Here is a 22,814-nt window from a genome sequence, read left to right on the forward strand (position 1 = left end):
TCAGAATGTAGGTGGTGCCCAAATTGCAGATTGGCTTAAAATCCTGGAGTCATTGCTTAATTTAACTGTGTGCTTCTGGACACACAATTTAATCCCAGCAACAGCAAAATGAGAGTCCTTTAAAGTGATTATGTTCATACTATTGGAAAAAATACTCCTTCATGATGGGACATATCTAATGATTTCAGGGACAGAACAGTGCCCCCTTGTGGTCCCCTGTTATGACACCCCCCCTGAGGCTGTCACCTAGAACTTTGTTATTGTTGCACTGCCTGCCCAGAGTCCCATTTCAGAGAGACAGATATATAGTCTCAGCAGCAAGTCAGTGCATCAGACATTCTAGTGTAGTGGATTGACTGCAGAAGGTGCTACAGTCATGTCCTTTATAATTATTATAATTGGTTATAATTGGACCAGGGGTTCGAATCTGTGTTGCTCTGCGTTGTCCTGCTTCCAAGACGAGCGCGTTGCACCTGAGCTATCCTCCTGTGTCAATCCTCCCCTGAGCTATCCTCCCTCCCTTGTTCTGGCCAATCACCAAAGTTGCTTGGGCCGCCCACAGTCCTGTCCCATAAAAGAATGAGTGAACATCTTTCCCCTGCCCCGTCTGCTAAATTATTAATCTTCTATGGCACGTTTGTACGGATTCCTGGAGCTTCAAGATCTGCAAGAGGTGCAGCAGGGGGATAGGGTGGGAGGGGTACTGTGTAAAAGGGCATGAGCTAGGCGGCAAAGGAGCAGGGGAAGCCAGGAAAGCAAAGCAGGAGTGTGGTGCTGTAATGCGGATGTGTGCATATCTGAAAAGACAGAGCTCTCTCCAGTTTGCAAGTTCAACATATTTAGCAATTTTTCTGGAGCAATGTTTAATGTGATCTCCAAATTGCTCATTTAAATATTTTGCGATGTTGTCTGTTGTGTCTGTCAGAGTGGGGTTAAAGGAGTATGTAGAGTTGTGTTGGTGTATTTGTGGTGGATCAGTGTGGTGTTTAGGGACATTTACAGTAAACAGTGTCTTTAGGTGGGGTACGTTCCATTGTGTAACCTGTGTTGTGTCATTGCTGGAGTTGTGCGTCATCGGTTAGGGTGGGAGGCAGAACGATTTTGAGGTGGTGTTTTTACCATACCTCTCATTAACAGCTGAGGGCCACCTTTTACACTGTGGAAACATCACAGTTAGTTGTTTATATATGCAAAACATCCTTTCTCCAGCTTTTATGCCTTGTTAGGTGATACGATAGGTTATTTATAACGCACTCAATACCCAGAGGTTTCTAAATGCAGACCCAGGGATCGAACCTGTGTTGCTTCATGTCTTCTTGCTCCCAGGGCGAGCACGTTGCTGCTGAGCTATCCTCCCGAGACGTTAGGATAAGCGATGCTACATCAGGTGACACTATTCCAGGGCCCACAGTTTGGTCAGTTGCTCCGAGTTACCCTTCTGACAGCACACCGACACCTCAAAGAAACCCTAACTGCCACACCACTTGATCTTACACAAAATTATGGTACAATGAAGCATGCACCATGAACAAGCAAGTGACAAAGCCAATCGCAAAAACCACACCACAACCACGGCAGATACCATTAAACATGCGCATGTTGCTTTTAAATCTTCTCGTGTTTTTGGGCAATGTTATTGTCCCAATGTGCTGACAATTACACCATGTTCTGTTAATTTGACACTAGTTCCCACAAACATTCATTGAGGAGAACAGGAAGGGGGCCCCCATACAAGTTAGTTTGCCCCACCCACACCAAGTCTTTGAAGGTTGATGCTTGCCCGCCATTTTATGTGTTTGCCCAATCCTGAAATTACGGTCTAGTTGTGCAACTGCCAGATGAATGCCATCTAGACAATTATTTTCCAAACATGAGTTTTCGATTGAAAATCATTGTTGTTTGGTAGTTTAGTCCAAATGCAATAACCTTGACCCCAACTCCCAGAATGCATTGATTTGCTAAATGCAAGCCGTAGACTGTAAATACATGTGTGATGGTGTTATGGAGTCCTCTGGACACCTAGACTGTGCACCGCGAAACGAAAGACAACAAATATTTGCTTAATTCGAGGAAAAAAAGAATTGTATTGACACTTCGTGTTATGTGCTGCTCTTGAATTTTTAAGCAGACAGGAGACGGAGGTTAGAAAAAATGGGTGGGCGATGGGTTGGAAGGCTGGTGGGCGTGCACTTGAGATCCTGTAACTGCCAGTGATGTTTGGTGGTGCAAATGCCAGGGTGAAATTCCCCGACTCTGTGTAATTTCTAGCGGGAAAACATGTAAAAGGCAAGGTAGAGCAATCTCATTGACAAAGTCAACAATTTTGGCTTGTGCATAGTGACAATATTGTCTTTGTCTCAACATAGTGAATGTGGAAACCTTTTTCCAAATTTGTGGCTTTCTGTGGGGATTTTGGATACATTTCCGGTTGCTGTTGCTAATTGTGACAGTGCTTTCTGGGAGTAAGGCCGATAGAAACCTTTGCAGAGCCTTTCATGGCTGAGGAAAGATTAATGGCTCTTACTAGACTTTAAATTGAAAGTGAAATGATCAAAACATAGCAAGCGCAGCAGCAATAACCCTGGCATCTGTCCATTCATCACCAACATATTCATATCTCATTCCTTTTCCCCCCAAAAAACTGTAGAATGAGACCTGTTTGTTTTTTGGCATAAAGAGCCGCAGATCTATTCCACAATAACAGCAAACCAAAACCAAACTGCACACATTTGTGGAAACAATTACTCATAAAATGCGGTGACTGCTCTGTGTCCAAAATAACCTGCTTCCCCCTTTCCTTCCCCAAGCGTCCAGAATAGGCCCAACTCTCCCAACCTTTGCGTCCGAGCCTCTCCTGCCCCTGCAGGTGCTCTTGGGCAGGGAGAGTGCCGTTTCCTTGGGGGAAGCTGAGCCTTAGTTGTTCCTCACAGACACCCCTGCCGCTTAGGCTCCCAAGGGGTGCTGGGTCTGAGAAGAGCGAAGACCCTTCTTGCTTTCCCCTGGCTCATCCGGAGTCTGTCTCATGTGTTTGTCCGGCCAAACACCGCCACACCGCCTTGTCGTCCTGCGACGTCGACGACCAGACCCTTCTGCTTTTCTTGTCCGTAGGGTTGGTGGGTGGGAAAACGAAAAGCTCCTTCCACAAATACCAGGCGGGTGTCCTTTGTGGAGGCTGGATGCTGCTTCCCTTGCAGCTCCATCCCGTTATAAAGAGGGAGATCCCTCCCCTTTCTTTTGTCTGCCCTTCGTGGGCTTTCCCAGTGTTTTGCCGCGCTTCCTTGTTTTCGCAGGCTTTTGCTGGTGTTTGCCGCGCTGAGCCCAGCGCATCCCCTTTTCCCAGAGAGGGGGAGGCCAGTAGGGCGACACTGCCCGGGTTATCGGGGGTGCCTCCTCCATTTTGTGGTGCCTTCGTCGACACCTTCATAACCCTGGCATCTGTCCATTCATCACCAACATATTCATATCTCATTCCTTTTCCCCCCAGAAAACTGTAGAATGAGACCTGTTTGTTTTTTGGCATAAAGAGCCGCGGATTTATTCCTCAATAACAGCAAACCAAAACCACACTGCACACATTTGTGGAAACAATTACTCATAAAATGCGGCAATTGCTCTGTGTCCAAAATTACCTGCTTCCCGCTTTCCTTCCCCAAGCATCCAGAATAGGCCCAACTCTCCCAACCTTTGCGTCCGAGCCTCTCCTGCCCCTGCAGGTGCTCCTGGGTGAGGAGAGTGCCGTTTCCTTGGGGGAAGCTGAGCCTTAGTTGTTCCCCCCAGACGCCCCTGCCGCTTAGTCTCCCAAGGGGTGCTGGGTCTGAGAAGAGCGAAGACCCTTCTTGCTTTCCCCTGGCTCATCCGGAGTCTGTCTCATGTGTTTGTCCGGCCAAACACTGCCACGCCACGTGTGGGTTACCGCCCACCGTGGCTCCCCCTAAATCCTACATTTCCAGGATTTTTGTGCAGATATTCCAGAAGAATAGCTCCATGCCCAACAGGGCCAGGTGAACCCCATCCTTGTGAAAGTACTCTGGGGATTTCAGATTAATCAGCCCATGCCTGATCTGCCCAAAGCCCCTGCCCCTGCAGAACTTTGCCATTGCGCAGTTCAGCTTCCTCCTGGATTTCTCCACTGCTGCGTGCTTAACTGCACCTCTCCATTCCGGCCTCGGGATGATTTCAGACCAAACAATTTCTGTTTCCCCCAGTTGTCCTGCTAGCTCCTGCAATGAGAACATCATTTGCCGCATCAGCGCCCCCATACCCAAGCTTGTGAGGTCGTTACCCCCTAAGTGGATAACCAGTATGTCTGGCTTTTGCTCATTGCTCAACAACCTATGCACCTGCTTCTGCAATTGTGCCCTTTTCATCCCTGGCACAACGTGCCAGCCTATCCTGAACTCGCCTGCCATCAGCTTTTCTGCTCCTCTGTCCAGCTTGCCCCTGCTCTAGTTACAAAAGAGTTTCCTACCACCCACACCAATCTTTTCCTTCTTTGAGCAGGCGCTGGTGAAAAAAGAAGGAAAAAACGTATCCTTACATTTTATTGGGCCTGATATACCTCTTGAAACAACCTGATTTCCACCTCCCAATCTGCTTGATCGCCACTTCCCCCATGCCGACAGCTGCAGCCGATGTGGCAGCCCCTATCCGGAATGAGTGTGCCCCAAAAACCCCTTCCGTCTCACCAATTCCTTCTAATGCCCGCTCCATCACTCTTTTAAACTGGAAGCGACTTAGAGCTGAACCATCTTGGTGGATGAGCAGTGGAGCCTCGCTTCCTGAAGGGGGTCTCAGCCTGAGGTATCCTGACACCGCCCTGACTGGGCATATCGTGCTGCCTGCAATGAGATGTAATGACACCATGCACCCTTTGCCCTCCTGATCTGTCTTTGACTTCTTTAACCATAGTCACTTGCAGCTCTGAATAGTGTACATCTTGTATTTGTAAAAACCTAACCCTTTTGTATCTTTGTTCTCTGGCACCAGTTCACCTACCCTGAATGCCCCAAAGAACGCCAAGGTAAAAGCAGCTTTAAATAATGCCGCTTCGTACTCTCCGTGGCAGATTTGCCCTAGACAACATACCACCTTCTGTAACTTGACCACATCAATGGGCCTCCTCTCATCCCCTCCCACTTTTACCTGTTTGGCCCACCCTTTCATCGCCATCCCAATATAGTGTTCCTTAGTCGGGTCGTCCACCCCCTTCAGTTTACTGAAGTGGGCGATAGCTGCTAGATGGTAAGCCATCCAAGACCTTGTTTTGCCTTCACGCCACCCCCAGCCCACAAAGGCCCTTACCGGTGATTCTTGCTGTTTTACTTCCAGTACCTCTTGTTTGAAATTCAGGTACCGCTCCCAGCAAGCCTTATACCTCCTTGTTGTGCCTGGTGCCAGAGCCGCCTGGATGAGGGTACTCAGATTACCCCAATTATGTCCCACCACTGAGTTTTGAACGGGGGCATCACCTTCTCTGCTCCCGGGCAGCTCTCGCAGAATTTCTCCCACTGTGAACGAGAGAGAGCATCAGCGTTCGGTACCCCCGGAATGTGCCTGGCTTGTACCTCAATATTTCTTGCTAACATGCATCTCTGCAGCTCTCTTAGCAGCCGCAGAACCCTTCTGCCACTGGCGGATCCCTGGTTAATAATTTGGACCACCGCTAAGTTGTCTGACCAGAGTATGATTCTGCTGTTTGCCAGCTGTTCCCCCCACAGTTTGAATGCCACCACGATGGGGAACAGCTCCAAAAGTGTGATGTCCTTCGTGACCCCTTTCTGGTGCCATTCTTTTGGCCATGCCACTCCGCACCACTTGTTGTCAAGGATTGTCCCGAACCCCAACTCTCCCGATGAGTCTGTGAACAACTTGCGCCTGTCCTCGTTGTTACCCTTGCTACGCCAGATTAATACCCCATTAAAATTGTCCAAAAAGGTATCCCCCCATGTCCAGGTCTTCCTGTACCTCTGACCCTAGCCTGACGTGTTGACCTGCATGCTGCAGGCCGATTGTTTTCAGTTCCACACTCCTTGCGAATGCTTTGCCCACCGGGATGTCTTTCCCTGCAAAATTAAGGGAACCTGCCAGGACCTGGAGCTCCCTCGGGGTTGCCTTCTTCTTCCCTCTCAGCCCCTTGATAATCCCTTTCAGTTTTGCTACTTTGTCCTGTGGCAGCCTGCATTCTCCTTTCACAGAATCAATCTCTATCCCCAAGAAGGTAAGACAAGTCACTGGGCCCAGCATTTTCTCCTTGGCTAGAGGAACTCCCATGACTTCCATCAGCTTCTCAAATGTGCCCATGAGGTTTTAACACTCTTTAGACCCCTCCCCCCCGATAAACAGAAAATCATCGAGGTAATGGACCACTGCCCCTTCCGGGCATTCTTGCTTCACCGTAAACTCCAGAAAGGTCCTAAATGCTTCAAAATAGGCACAAGAGATTGCACACCCCATCTGTAAACATTTATCGTAATAACACAGATAGATTTTGCACCTTAAAACCCAACAAATGTTGGCTTTTTGCATGAATGGGTAGCAACCGAAATGCTGACTCTATGTCTGACATCCCCATAAGGGCTCCCCTCCCGGCCGCTTTCACCACTTCTACTGCATTCTCAAAAGAACTATAATGCACTCTGGACCTTTCCTCGCTATTCCCATCATTGACCGACTCCCCTTCGGGGAACGAGAGGTGATGGATCAACCGAAATTGCCCCTCCTCCTTCTTGGGCACCAGGCCTAGAGGTGATACCACTAGGTTTGGCATCGGTGGCTGCTTGAAGGGCCCTGCCTCTCTCCCTAAAGCCACTTCTTTGGCCACCTACCGGGCCACCACTTCAGGCAACCCCAGTGCCGAGCGCAGGTTGCGCGCTTCTGTGCCCTTTCTTATCTCTGTACATGGGATCTTAAACCCCCACCTGAAACCTTCCCACAACATTCTGGCATCACTATATTTATGATAAACATTTAACCATGGAGTCATTGCTTGCAAATTAATTGGGGTTGGCAGCCCAATTTTAATCACACCATTACATCTTACTTTCGGGGTCGCTTTTGGCATTCTTTTGTCCACATCACTCTTTTTTGACCTTGTCTTTCCCTTTTGGACTACTCCTGTGCTTCCCTTCGCTAGATGCGGTGTAGCGCTCCTTGCCGCTGGCTCTGCGAGGGTGCCTAAATCGGCAAGTTTTACCAAAAGGGCACCCTTCCTCTGAATTGACCCTCCAGCATTCTGCTTGCTCCCCCTGGTAGCTGGCTCTGCTGTTGCAGGAGGAGTGCCCGCGAAAGGACGCCCTCCCCCGCCGGGTGAAACCCCCCCTGCCCCTCCAAACCTGGGGCTTCTCTACCGTGGTTTTTTCGTTTCCCTCTCCTGGGAGCACCAACTTATCCAAAAACCCACCCACATCCATTTCATCCCAGGATTGCGCTGGCCATACCTGCATTTTCAAGCGGAATGAACGATCATATTGTAGCCAACCATCGCCACCCCGTTTCAAATAAATGTCCTGGATGTAATGACCATATGCCAACATTGCTAAAGCATCCTGAGGGTATTTCTCTATCATTATTGAAGTGTAAACTAAAAAAGCCTTTAACCAGTTATGCATGGTAGCCTCTGTCTTTGGTGTTTCCTCATCCCTCTTTTCCTTTTCCTTCTCAGATAATTCTTTCAACCCGTTACCCAGAGGTTCCATCCCCACTAGTTCAAGAATTTCTATGAATTTCTTCCTCCATACCCTCTCCTTGACTGATAGTGGTATGTGCCATGATAAAGAATTGACCGCCACCCTAACCGGAGCGAACCCAGGCATTGTTCTCCCATATTGCGTCATTGCACCCCATACCCCGTCCTGGCTGACAACGGAACTAGTCCCCGGGGGTAACCCTGTGTTAGTCACATCCTACCCCCACCCTGCGGGGGGCTGGGCTGTCCCCCCAGCAGCTAACCCTAGCTGATTCCCTGGGCCACCCCCAATTATTGAACCTGTGTCAGTCACCGGTGTGGACTGTTGTATCTGTGGGGCCTGCAACGCACTGACGCCCCCATCACTGTCATTAACCACAGTTAGTACTCCTGGGTTGATTGGCTGCTGTACTCCCCATTCAAAGTTGCAGGCACTGGCCACATTCCCAGCCCCTGGCTCCTTGACTGTGCAACCCCCATGCTGGAATGGCTCGTTGGCGCTGTCCATACCACCAGCCCTTGGTTCCCAAACCCTGGGATTCCCATGCTGGGGAGGCTCCCTGGTTGCTGATAGCCCCCAAGGCCCCCTACCGCCGGGCCCGTTGCCAGCCCGCTTTGTTGCAATACCACAGCCCCATTTCCCAATTGGTTAAATGCATTTATGTTCCTGCTTAACATTTGACCATTGCCCCCGCTCCCCCAAGCTTGCATACATTGCATCACCATACCTTTTATGGCTTCCAAGGAGGTGGGACCTTCTTCCCTCGCAGCCACCGGTCTGGTTGCAGGGATGCTGGGAGCTCCCTGTCTCCCTGGTGCTTCCACAGGTCCAGGCGCCGGTATGGCCACAGCCTCCTGTGTCTTTCTCTTGTTTCTTGCCCCGGTCACTTTGGCTTTCTTGTTCCTGGCCGCCTGCTCTTTGCTCGCCACGGCCCTCTGAGTCATAACTCTCCTCCTTTTTCCAGTTGGCACTTCCTCTTCCTCTTTGCACCCCTCTCCTTCCTGTTCCTGCAGGTCTTCTTCATTCGGAAACATCAATGGAGAATCAGGGCACTCACTTGTACCTGGCTGCTCCTCCTCAGGTTGTGCAGTCAACGCCTCCATCCTATTGAAGCCGTGCTTGGCCACCACCAGTTTGGCCATGGCGATAAAGCCCTCTAGATCCATGTTCGTCGCTGCTGTTTGGCGGGGGCTGCTTTTTAGCCACTGCTTGCCTGTCCTTCTTGACCACCCGGGCTATGCACTCAGCCCCTTCTTGCCTTACAGCGGGTGAAGCGAAGTGGGCTTGCCTAGTGAAGCTGCCCCTGCCGTACACGTGTTCCCCAGTCCGTCTGATCTACTGCTGTTTGTGAGGCAACAAGCTAAATGCCTGCTACAATGCTGTTTATGGCCCCACCGGCGACCTCTGCTGCACGACTCCTCGACCCCTGGTGCCCTTTCAGCCACCGCTCTGTTGTTGCTTCCGGGTTGAATGGCTGTAGGGTCAGTGCGAGCAGCTCCCAGCTGAGTGACCCTGCTGAGCTGCGGCCGCCTCCTCCGTCTGCGCTCAGCTTGCCCTTTCAGCCCCGCTCTGTTGTAGCTTCTGGGTGGTATGGCCGAAGGATCCAAGCGAGCAGCTCCCAGCCGAGTGGCCCTGCTGAGCCGCGGCCGCCTCCTCCGTCTGCGCTCAGCTCGCCCTTTCAGCCACCGCTCTGTCGCGAGCGCCGGCTGCTGTGCCGCCTCCCCCTGTGGCACCCTGCAGCAAAGCAACGCTGCTCCACTTACTGCCGGAGGGAACCGCTGTGCCTTCTGTTGTCTGAGTGAGATCTTCGGTCGCCCCGCCTTTCTCCGGCACTCGGCGGCTTCTCCCCCTGGTCGCTGTGACACCCAGCGGCTTCTCCCCCTATTCGCTGCGATCCCGCTCCAGCCGCAAGGTGATCCAGGAGTCTTCTTCTGATGTCCTCCACCTCCAGTAACACGGTGGCTCCTCGATCGCTCTTCCGACCCAGCAGCTCGTCTTCTCACGCTGGCGCTGACTCTCCAGAAGACTCCTTCCTCACGCTGGACTGCACGGAACGCTGCTCCTTCAACAAACGAAAAGCTCCTTCCACAAATACAGGCGGGTGTCCTTTGTGGAGGCTGGATGCTGCTTCCCTTGCAGCTCCAGCCCGTTATAAAGAGGGAGACCCCTCCCCTTTCTTTTGTCTGCCCTTCGCAGGCTTTCCCAGTGTTTTGCTGTGCTTCCTTGTTTTCGCTGGCTTTTGCTGGTGTTTGCCGCGCTGAGCCCGGCACCTCCCCTTTTCCCAGAGAGAGGGAGGTCAGGAGGGGGTCACTGCCCGGGTTATTGGGGGTGCCTCCGCCATTTTGTGGTGCCTTCGTCGACACCTTCAGAAACACTCTAGGAAAGTGCCTATTATTTACACAGTGAATACATATACAAGAGATAAAGCAAGGACGTTCTTTTCTTCAGTATTACCTGCAGTGTTTTTATGGCGTACATCAAATCAAGGCAGCCTTATATCACCCGCGAGTCAATTACAAGTATAATAAACACATCACTTCATAAAAGAGTCACGCAGCACTCACGGAAGCCTGGACTATGTCGAGGAAAACCTTATCATCGCAGCTGGTAGACATGAAGCATCAGAATACGATTGCTAGAGGACTCTGTATCAGGAGAGATACAAGTTCCCAGTCCTGGGCTTGCACTTCTCCATCAATTGCACCCTGGGAGTTGGAGTGTTTGGTCACTTCAAATGAACAAAATGGACTGAAGTAAAACAAAGGTAAAAGCAAAGCCCAGGGGTGGAGTAAGGTGTCCGCCACGACCTGGAGTCATCTGTCAACCCTAAAACAAGTTATGAGAAACCTTTATTTTGCTCATTCGACCACACGCCAACCACGTTTAGCACCAGGTATCATCTGTTCTAGATATTTCCATCACATTTAAGTCTTGCTTGGAAAAAGGACTGCATATTCCTTAAACTTTCTCTCATGCGTAACAGTAACTAAACACAGTTAAAAAACATGCATCCCAGCAAACACAAACCCGATCCCTCCTCAAACCTCAAGGTGCTTTAACCCCCCCTAAGGTGTGTGTTCATTGGCTAATCCCCCATTCCTACCACCTCTTCTCCCCCCAACCCTTCTTCTTGTATATCCATGGACCCAGGTCTAACGTTACCCTGGCGGGGTCAGAACGTGCCGCTTTTCCGTCAAAGTCAGGCCCCGTCAGACCACTATGGTGGTGATGGGCACCGTATAAATCCTGAAAGTATGCAATGTTTTCTTTCTAAACAAAAAAATACGTAAAAGTTCTGTGAGCTAAAAACGTATAAATAAATAAATAAATCTTTAATAACATAACTTAAGATATCCTTGAACCATTCCTTCAACTGTAGACTTCCATTTGCAGTTGAGCCCTAGTGATGCCTCAGCTGCACTTGGGAGTATACGAGGGCGGGAAAGGGGCAGAGGAAGGGGCCCAATGCAAATCCCTCCTCGGAAGGGTCCACTCTTAAGCAAGAGTAGAAGCCAAAATGCAGATGGTAAGCACACAAATCCATGAAGGATCAATCTCGCATCAATGTCACATCCAGCCCAGAAAACAAGACCATTCCGTGAAAATAAAACCATTCTCCTTCAGGGAAGTCACTATACCTGAAGTAATAGAAATAGTCAAAAAAATCAAACCCTCCAATTGCAAAGGCGACGCATGTCCAGCTAAACTAGTTAAAGATTGCTCCGAAACTTTAGCCACATTCCTCAAAACCTTCATCAATGCCTCCTTTAACTCGAACACAGTCCCCGATTGTCTAAAAGAAGCCTGGGTACGTCCACTACTTAAGAAACCCACCCTCGATCCTGAAATTGCCCCCAATACAGGCCTATCACCACCGTACCGTTTCTGCTCAAGATTCTGGACAAGGTGGCCTATACACAAATACAGCAACACCTTGAAGAAAACAAAATATTAGGCAAAAGGCAATCAGGATTCCGTCCTGGACATGGAACAGAATCTGCTTTACTAGATTTAAAAATACAACTCAGTGATATTATGGACAAAGGCAAACCAGCACTTCTCCTCTTATTAGACTTGTCTGCAGCATTCAACCTCGTCAACCATGATATCCTAGGCAAGCAACTAAAAAATGCTGCTCACTTCTCTCCAGAAGCTGCAGCCTGGATCGACTCTTTCCTCCGTGGTAGACTCATGAGAGTGTTCTCTGACTCTGCCTCTGCTCCACCTATCACCATACACTGCAGAGTGCCACAAGGCTCTTGCATGGCACCCACGCTGTACAACATCTTCACTCTCCCACTGTTCAATGATCTTGACAATCACAACATAGCCTACACCAACTATGCTGACGACACACAAGTCTTAGTCCCTCTCACTGGCATTTATGAGCAAGATGCAGCAACCCTAACCAATATTTACGCTACAATCCAAACTTGGATGGCAGCCAATGGACTTTGCCTCAATGGAGATAAAACCGAGATCCTTGTTGTAGGTACCAAAGAAAATATAAACAAACTCTCTCCACAATACAATACCTTTATCGTCGACAACACCACTATCACAGTATCCTCAGCAGTAAAAACACTAGGTGTATACCTCGACTCCTCCCTAACTATGACCCGACAGATTAATGCCATAGCCTCATCCACAGCACTCGCTACAAAAATCATCAACGCACTTAGATCTTTCCTATCCATACAAAACTGCTTATCCATTGCGAGAGCCACGGTCGGTACCAAACTTGACTATTGCAACGCCCTCTTCCTAGGCACTTCTGCCAAAAACTTACACAAACTACAAGTCATACAGAACAATCCCCTGAGAACTGCTCTAAGTATCCCCAAAAGGGAACACATATCCCAAACAAGGAAAGACGCACACTGGCTTCCCGTCAAAGAGCGCATTCTCTTCAAAACGCTGGCCATTACCCACAAATGCCTTTCACTGAATGCTCCTCCCTACCTTTCTGAAAGGATTTCCCCTTGCACCACTTCCTCCAGACCCACCAGATCTCACCTCACTAATCAGATCCACGTCCCCTCTTTCAAAAGAGCCAAAGCGGGTGGCACCAGCTTCCATCATTTAGCACCAAAAAACTGGAACGCCCTCCCCACAGCCCTGAGAAATAAAAAATCCTACACTGTGTTCAGAAAAATGCTTAAAACCAAACTGTTTATTTAAAGTACTCTGCATAACTGCAAAACTAAGCCGTTGTTCCACTGTAACCCTGCATGGAACCGATAAGCTTGCTTGCACCTATGTAACTTTTGTATGCAACTAAGAATGTAAGCAAAAAGCCCTCTGTAACAAGCGCTACGATGCCCAAGGGCCACCTGGCGCTATACAAGACCAAATAAATAAATGAAATAAATAAATAAATGAAGGCCCCACTGGGTAACAAGGAAAGGGTTGCACAGAAACAGAATTAAAATACCCACGGGCCGTAGAATGCGGGACACAGCCAGGGTAAAGCTAGAGAGTAATAATGCTGACAAAAGGTCTGACCCGATTTCCCTGAAACCTTTTCATCTCGTGTGTTCTACCAGCGCAGCATGATGAAGGTTCTGCCACACAGCGTCAGTGTCACACATGGGCCCCACAAGAAGCTTCTCTGCAGCTCCCGTGGGCCTTAGACGGTCAATGGAATAAGGCTGCTTGACCTTTTCAATGGCATAATCACGGTACTTAACACCAAGAAGCTCCATTGTTACTGATAGCCTGATTAAGCTCACTGTGCCCATACCCGGGTTTGCCCTTTGTTTATTTATTTGCTTTTTTAAGTGCTCACACAGCCCGGGGGCATGGAGGCGCTGTTACAGGAGTATGTCTCAGTTGCATATTTATAACGCGCTTAATACCAGAGGTTTCTAAGCGCTGGCCCGGGGATCGAACTTGTGTTGCTTCGTGTCGTCTTGCTTCCAAGGTGAGCACGTTGCAGCTGAGCTATCCTCCCGGGAAATCCACCCTTCTTGCCCACACCACTAAAGCTCCCTCTTTCCAGACATCCAGAACATCACTGGCACTCTTCCATTCAAATTTGCCTGCAAACTGCACAGCTTACTCCTGAAGGCACAGCTGTACTGATGGGTTTAATTCTCACTACCCCATAAAGGCCTTTATCTGTTATCTCCCCAGGTCCCAAATGTATATACCTGTGTATTATTGCAAACGTATGCATTTTATTAGAGTCCCAGCGTACTCATTAATGTTCATGGTGTACACAAACTCAGCCACAGTATGTCCCCCTTTCACCTCCCCAAATCCCTCCTCACCTTCAGATTGATGCCTATGCACCACTATTGTAAAGCGGCTGGAAACAGGATTGCTCGCCTTAGTGCTGTTCCTGCTGTGCAGTGTTTCTGTTCGAAGCACTGCGCTACCGCAGATAAACCAACAGCAAACAAATCATTGTGAAGGATTCCGACCTACCAGATTTTCGGAGGCCCCGGCCTAATGAAGACTTCCTTGTAGTGTAGCTGCTTCTGGCCGCATGCAGACAGTGGTGAAACATGAGAATTGAGGAGCTAGCAGTCCCAGGACGCTATTGGTCGTCTCCTGGAACTTCACGGCGTCTGGTTGAAATTTAGAGTCACTGCCACTTTGACACGGGCGGGGCATCGCGCCCTTCCTGAATTTTTAAATAATAAGCAGCTGTGTTTATTGGCATGTCTGACATTGACATGCAACAAGTAACACCGCCCCGACAAGTCCTCGAACCGGGATTCCAGTGCGCAAATCCGGGTAAATTGATGTTATGCGACTGGGGCGGTTTCCGCTAAATCCCTTTGACTGTGTGCATTGAAACGGAATGAAAACAGATTCATGCGGAATTAAAAACCTGTAGGGCAGTGCTGGGACCTCACTCATTTCATTAACCGTATCCACACTTGGTATTTCAGATCAACCTATACACAAATCAAGGAAAATGTGTGGGTAGGCGTGGAAACCACTTGATTTGTAAACAGATATTTAAGAGAGATGGGGCACGTGCTTATCTACACATTGTTTATAGGAAGTTAGCCAAGAATCCAACTGCCAAGATGCATAAGTTAAAATGTAGTCATTTGATCGGTATCCCTACATATTATCCCCACCAAAAATATCGGCACATATATGGTCGCCTGTCTCGCCATAGGCGATATTTTTCGGGGGGATAATTTGTGGGAGCAGGGGTTGCGGGGGTGTCCCCCGCACATTTAAAAATAATGCAGGGTTGCGGAGGTGTCCCCCGCAGGGTCCATGCCTCAATATTGCCGCAAAAATATGGCAATATTTTTGTATCGCAATATTTTTGCGGGGATATTAACACATGCAACCATTTGATCTCCTTAGCAAAGCAGCTAATGTAATTTTTTGCAATCCAAACCATTATGAGAGAGGTGATGTGGAGTGTGATGGGTTTGTGTGTGGGGAGGGTGCCGCCTTCTGATAGCTGCTGGAGCTCAGGGTGGACTCCTCGTCACTTGGCTAGGGAAGCGGTTATTACTGTGCGTAAGTTGTGATACAATGGAACTACCACACTGAGCTGGAGCGGGATGCACAGCCGTCCATGTAGAGTAGGGTCCAAGGCCCGGGTTGCATAACCTGCCGGCTAAAGGTGGCCCCCGGATCACTCTACTGAGTGACTGGTGAATGTGCAACAGTTTGAGGAGAACAAACGTGTGATGGACCACACTCTTTTTCAGAGTGACTGGAATGTGTGGGTATGAATGCAACCATAACTGACAGCTGGAGAGGCAAGTTTTGTAGAACTTCAAAAGGCTCTTTCTTCGGTGGGGGAGAATGGCTGGGTTCTACCCTGGTGCCTTCACCTTTTGGCACCTCCTGAGGGTTCGAGTAGCCTCTACCCACTAAAGAGGCAGACCAAGGGGCAGGTGTTTCATTTTGTTGCATAAAGCGAGCCTCTTCTCAGAAGCACACATGCTCACAGCTATTGTGATAATCAGATACTGTACGACTGTGTATAGGGTGGATAAAGTTTGCATAATTGTGCTTACGGGTAACACTCAATCTTAAGCACGCTCAACAACGTACCTCGATGAGCACTTGTTAGAGCGTGTATTATGCCTCTGCCTTTTGTGGTAACATAGGCTGAGGGCAGGCTATACTCTGAGGAGGGGCGTGAAGTGATAACAGTAGCAACCCAAAGAGCACTAGTGTAACAACTCCAGAAAAAAAGAATGTCCAATTAAGGTTCTATGCAACTATATCCTTTAATTTTAAAAAATGTTTAATTTGTGTTCTTATGGTTACATAAACCTTTTAACACAATAACACATATTAGAACACTAGTGCTGTTTCTGGGAAGCTGATTGATCAATCTGCGGGCTATACGCACTGATATAGCCCGCAGATTGATTACAGCCCGCAAATCGGGTGTTTGCAAAGCAAGCAGCTTCCACGTTGTATTCTGCAATTTTGAAGCTGCTTGCTTTGGTGTATATGAAAGTGTTCATATACACCCGCGGTGCATATCGTTTTTATAACCCGTTTTTAGATGTTTCATTATCCTCCTATTCTCATGTTCATTGCTATATTCACTCTTAACTGCATTAATTTCCTTGTGGTGTCTCTTTTTTTCCTTAGCAATTACAATATCAAATGTCTTTCCTTTATACATCATTTTGGCTGAAATACTCCTGGATCGATCATATGTGTATTGCTTGGCAGCCACAGAAATTTCACCAAAAGTTCTTAGGTCAATACAGTTACTTTCATCTATTCTTGAGACCATAGCCTCAAAACAGCCTACAAATCTATATATATTATTAATAGACCAGTGCATAGAATTTCCTGGTCTATTTAGAGAGAGTGTCCCCAACATCACCTCTTTTTCTTTCTTGTTGCCTGAGCAGGAAATTCAAATTTATGTAAAGCATGGTCACTAATAGATGTGGGCATAAGGCTCATTTGACCTATACCGTCCAGAAAAGAATTGGAAAATAATATATACTCGATCCAAGAGGATTATTTCCCACTGAATCAAGTATAATGGAAAGACATATCTGAATGATTGTTCACCTACAATTGATTAAGACAATTTGTATTAATAACATTTAACCAGGGGTCCAGTTCATTGGCATTCTCCACACCTGGCAGTAAAATCTTTGCACCGTATTTATTCAATGAACATATGTTAGGCTTCAAATTTACATTGTGCTTGTTCTTGAATCACTTATAATTCAAATCCCCCATCAACAAAAAGGAACCCTCAGGATTTACATTTCTCTAACAATCCAATAATTTCTCCAGTTTTTCCATGATCTTAATTGTATGAGTATAATTCGGGGGGGTGTAAACATTAAGTATAAAAGATTACTTTTGTCATCTCTCTTTGCACCAATATATATTGGCATTTACATAAAGGGTAGAACTCAGATAAAAACAAATGATTCCTTGCTCCCATCATCAGTCTCCCAAAAGGTCTGCCCTTATTATTCTTTAGGGCCTCCCTTTATACAACAGTGAAGCTGTCCAAAGCGAAATCATTGAGAAAACATGTCTCCTGAAGCAAAAATATATCAGGCTCTAAGAGAAATGCAGTCCCCTGTGGGGTTAGAAACAAATTAGTGGTATACGCTAGAGTTCCATGATGTTAACAATAGTTTATTTACAATCCTCCGATCTTGTAAATCAATTTCTTCACAATTCACATATTGTTCTTCAAAACCCTCATTGTTATCAGTGTTATACATATTCATATTTGGGCCAGCAATAATCTTCTTCACTAAAATGTCTATGTCTACCCCCGACTCTTTTCCGGTAACCTTAGCTTTACTTACTACAGATGTAGGGCCTCATTACGAGTCATGCCGGTAAGGGACAAATGATGCCGGTATGTAAATACCGGCATCATTTAACGTCCCGTAGCATTCTGACCCGCAAACCCGGCATTAACGGCACCGTTATCTACGGTGCCGTTAATAGCAGCATAGGGGCGTACACGCGCCTCTTCGGGTAGTAAATACCGGCATGCCGGTAATAGGGGGCAATCACAACCCACGCAAACATGCAAATACCGGCATCGCGAACACGGAAATAACGGGCTGCATGATGCCGGAAAAACAGGCATCGCGGACCACCCGCAAACAGCAGCCAAGATACAAGGCAGCTGCCACAGGTGCACACAATCCCCACAGGTGGAGTCAAAGGAGGCTGTGCCAGTATGAACTGAGCACACCCCCCTCCACCCCCCCACAGGTGTAGGCAATGCAGAGTGGCCCAGTACAAAAGGAGCACACCCACACACCACACCCCTTCCTACACCAAAATGCTACCACTAGCATTTGCAATCATGGCGCTGGAGGACATGCTTATACTGCTACAACTACAGCAACAACAGCAACAACAACAACAACTATAGCTGCAAGAACAGGCAGCACAGAGGAGACGCAGGAGGAGAAGGAGGGTGAGACAGGCCCAGCAATTACCACCAGCCCAGCCACCAGCGCCTCGTAGGCAGCCACCAATCCCTCGCACCAGACCCAGCCCATTCAACCTAACCCCTGAGCAGATCCACACCCTGTACCGGTTGGACCGTGACACCATCACCACCATAGTGGACATGATACACAACGACATTGCCAGCCACATACAAATACGCACTGCCACCCCCCCACTACTGAAGGTGGTGTCTGTGCTACACTTCCTGGCCACAGGCACCTACCAACACACAGTGGGCCAGCTACATGGCATTTCACACCCACTATTCTCACGCATGCTGAACCAAGTGCTGGATGCCCTCCTGAAGCATGCAAGCACCCACATATCCCTACCACGGACAGCCCAGGAGATAGCTGAAACCAAAGTAGGCTTCCATGCACTGGCAGGCATGCCCAATTGTGTCAGTGCCATCGACTGCACCCATGTGGAATTGGTAGTCCCCCATGCCATAGAGGCGGTGTACCGCAATCGCAAGCAATACCACTCCATCAATGTGCAAATGGTATGTGACTCCAGCAAGATCATCACCCATTGCTGCGCCCGATTTCGTGGATCCACACATGATGCCATGGTACTGCGCAACTCCACGGTACCCTGTCACATGGAGCGACATGCTGGACCACGTGCCTGGCTGCTCGGTGAGTTGCACAACAGGCCCATGGCCATGCTGTGGGGTACTCATGTGTGCGGATGCAGAAGGGGGGGGATAGTACACCTGATTGGGAAAGGGGGGGATAGTTTACCTGGGTGGCAATAGCCAGTGAGTGGAGGATGAATGCAGAGCTAAACACTCCTCACCTGACACAGCCAAACGGAAAATGACACATCACTGGGCCACATATCACAAATAATGCAAATGGAAGACAACAAGTAAGAGGCACAACCGGGACCATGGTGTTGGCAAGCAATGCATGACTGAAAAGGATGGCAACTGTGCCAATGCGGCCTGTGTGACCATGCATAGTAAAGAGTATACAGCATGAATTGGAGGCTAAACATTGTCGCACTGCCACAGCACATATGCCTCAGCATGCATGATTACACCCTGCATCATCTATTCAACCCCATCCAGTGTTCCACACCTCTTTACAGTATACATTCCATATTGGTGACTATTTGGTACACGTACAGGGACATGTGCATGCTCACACCTAATAGCTGCTGCCAGGACCGTGCTCCCTGAAGGTGTCAGTTCAGAGTGACACACACCTATTTGTATCTGCTTGCAGGTGATGGAGGATATCCCTTGAGGCCATGGCTACTTACCCCTGTGCGGATCCCACAGAACAGCCATGAAGAGGAGTACAATCGTGTGCACACTCGTACCCGTGTTGTGATTGAGCAGGCCTTTGGCCTGTTGAAGGGGTGGTTCCGCTGCCTAAGCAGGTCTGGTGGGGCACTCCTATATAGGCCTGAGAAGGTGGCAAAGATCACCATGGCCTGTGTCATGCTGCACAACATGTGCGTCCGAAGGAATGTACCACTGCCACCTGACATTGACATGCATGGCCCGGGTGAGGATGAAGGGGATGGAGACGGAGGTGAAGGAGCCCCCCTGCCAGTACGTGATGCACGGGACGGCCAGGCTGTACGCCAAGCACTAATTGACAAATACTTTTAAGATACAGGGACCATGAATGACTTTTGTCAGTCAGACACTGGGCCAATGTGAACATGCACAAAGGGAATGTTGTAATTTGGTCATTGAACACCGTAACACATTAAATGGATGCACACCAAAAATAACAATGTCCAGCCATGGATTGTTCTCCAGAAAACTTGTGTATTATATGAAAGTGCAAAACTGTGCCCACTCCCCCCTCCCACAATCCCCCAACAAACTCCCTCTCCCACCCCACAAACCCTCAAAACACCCCTGTTAACTCCCTCTCCTTCCCCACAAACCCTCAAAACACCCCTGTTAACTCCCTCTCCCACCCCACAGATGCAAAGTGTCCCCATGTGTTCAACGGACAGTGCTCCCTTCCACAATGTGTTTTGCCACAATGTCATTGTCTGTGCATTCCCTTCTTTCGGACTTTAGTGTCGGGTGGTGCCATGGCCGACTGTTGTGGGCTCCTCCTTATGTGACGCACCGGACTGGATTGCGCCGAGGTGGTAGGGCTAGTAGTTGCGGAGCAGTCTATTGTCAATCGACTGTCTGTGTGAAGGTGTGGCCGCTGCATCGGAGCGTTACCTGCAAGGATGGCCTCTGTGAGTGTCCCCATGCACTCCCGGAAGGCACGCGTGGATGCCTCCACTGCTGCAGTATTGGCTGCTATTGCCCTTTCGATGGCACTCATGGCCTCATTGCCTGCTTCCACCTGCTGGCGCATGATCTGGAGCATGTACTCCTGCCGGGCCTCGTCCCTTGTCAGGCAGGCATCAAATGAGGTGTCGTCCGCAGGTCTGCAGGTTGCTGGCAGGGTGGAGGAAGGCAGAGTGGAGGAAGGCAGAGTGGAGGAAGGGGCCTGTGCGGAGCCATCCTCCGGGGCACTGTCCTCAAACAGCGCATTGTCTGATTCCCCGAGGTCGGAATCATGTAGACACGGATCATCGAGGCACTCAGACTCTGCTAGAGGTTGGGGACTGGCAATGTGGCTTGGGGTGGGTGTGCCAGGCATCATGTCTGATTCTTCTTCCACCTCTGTGGACACAACGTCCCTGTTGGCTGGCGGCAGGGCTACCACTGTTGTGGTTCTTTGTTGTTGGGCAGTGGGTGCAGGTGTCCCCTGCAGGGTTGGTGCCTTGCGTGGCACACTGGCTTTGGCAGGTATCATTTGCTTGGCCGGTTGTGTTGGGGTGTCCCTGGTCCCCTTGCCTGCACTGGACGTGCTCGCACCCCTGTCCAGTGGTCCATCTTTATCATCGGTGCCTTGTGGATAGAAGAGATGCAGGTCATCAGTGATGTTGTCAAATGGCAGCTATGTTGAATTGCGGTGGGATATGTTCATGCATTCAGCCATCATTTCATTTCTGGTTTGTTGCTTTAGGTGTACTGAGGGGGTATGTGGGGAATCAATGCATGGCTGGTGGGGTAGCATTAGTTTGGTCTCTGTGTGGTGGGTGCATGGGCATGGTTGGGTCATGTGGAACCTCTGTTGGGATTGGGGTCGTCACTCAGCGTCCATGTGGTACAGGGAGTGACAATGATTATTCTATGGATATGTTGATGCATCACCTTGCCCACTCTAACTTCCCCAGTTGGGCCACGTCATGTGTCGTGATACGTGGTTGTGATGGTACACTCACCTTCCCTGTGGTGATTGCTGCGCCGACCTCCTGATCTCCGATCCCCTCAATGGTTTTGGGGTCAATGAAGCCACTTGCCGTCTCCTCCCATGGCATCAATTGGACTGGGGAGTGTGGGCCACCGCCTGTCGCCATTGCGGCTCTCCGGTTCTCAGACATTATCCTCCGAACACGGAGGCGGAGGTCGTCCCACCGCTTCCTGGCAGTCGCGCACACTCCTTGGGGCACACCCCTCTGCTGTCACCCTCTGAGCTACCTCAAGCCAGACCTCTTTTTTGCGGGTTTGGGCCGCATGCTTTAGGTCTGTGCTGCGTATTACATCCGCATGCTCTTCCAGGGTGTTGGCGAGCATGGTGAGCTCAGCGTCCGAGAAACGCTGCTTCCTCTTCCTCCATGTGGATTTCCTGCTGGCCTTGGACATGATGATGCTCCTCTGACACACTACGACACGGGAGGAGTGTTGGTTGTGGAGGATTGCAATGGATTGTGTTTTTAAAGATGGCCGCCGGCCCATTTCCTGTTCCAGCGCGATGACGTAATTTCCTGGTCCGGTTTTGCGAACACGGTTATTCCGTGCCGGTGTTTAGGGGTTCATTGAAGGCGGTTACAGAGTGGACGCAAGCCACAATGCCGGTCTAGGGGGGTTGGTGGGACGTTACCGGGATGGCGGTTTTTCCACTACCGGCATGGGGGGACGCGCATGCTTGCGCACTCGTGATCGGCCACTGGTAGCGGGTTCTCGAGGGCACGGACACGCACTTCCCGCCATGCCGGTAATTGTGCTGGATTTTCCGGCCGACTCGTAATGAGGCCCGTAGTCTTTTTATCTTCTACCATTGTAAGTATGTATCCCATCTCCTAAATTAAATTGGCATACGCGAATATACATTCCAAAATAATTCGAGAAACTAAATGTATCATAGACCAATTTGCTTGCCTAAATGTTTGGGGGATCTCAACCAACGTTATCTCCTTTGTTGTAATCACTTTTAAATCTTGGGCTTCATGCAATAATTCAATTACTGTCACGACTCTCGCCCAAAACCTCCTCTGGCAAACCCATTGGCCAGGTGGAGTCAGGACTCGGGCCTCTACAGCCTGGCATCCTCTTCAAAAGCCCTCATGGGGCCAGTCCTGGCGCCTATGGTGCCAGGCTCATACACCATGAACAACAATGTGCTTGGGAACTACTTTATTGTATTGTCAGCCAACATGGAGGCATCCACATAGCTTGGTTCCCTAAGAACCAAGCTATGCGGTCTAGTGTTTTGGGTGTGGCAGGCCTGGAACTACTTTCCCTGGTACTACTTTACCTGGGCTATATAAACCACACCCTGACTGCAGAACATGCTTCGTGTTATTTTGCAGCTTGCAATGTGACGCTCACCGTGTCCAGCTATTCCCTCGAACCTCGGAGAAGCAGAACCTGCAAGG

At 49.2% G+C, this 22,814-nt stretch overlaps 1 protein-coding gene across 4 annotated transcripts in view; it reads right to left on the bottom strand.

Annotated features, from left to right (window-relative positions):
* CMKLR2 (chemerin chemokine-like receptor 2) overlaps positions 1–22,814 on the bottom strand; it is a 211,181-nt gene that overhangs the window by 164,872 nt on the left and 23,495 nt on the right. The window contains exon 1 of one of the 4 annotated variants that reach the window (XM_069615568.1): positions 14,115–14,252. The exons of 2 other annotated variants lie outside the window; for them this stretch is intronic. In XM_069615568.1, the coding sequence (XP_069471669.1) occupies positions 14,115–14,196 (82 nt within the window). In that variant the 5' untranslated portion in view covers positions 14,197–14,252. Of the gene's footprint in view, positions 1–14,114; positions 14,253–22,814 lie in introns of those variants that run through there. One more of the 4 variants, XM_069615570.1, reaches the window with a different exon arrangement.

This window comes from Ambystoma mexicanum, chromosome 9, assembly GCF_040938575.1.
Source record: "Ambystoma mexicanum isolate Mex_15411 chromosome 9, UKY_AmexF1_1, whole genome shotgun sequence".
In the NCBI taxonomy this organism is placed as follows: Eukaryota; Metazoa; Chordata; class Amphibia; order Caudata; family Ambystomatidae; genus Ambystoma; species Ambystoma mexicanum.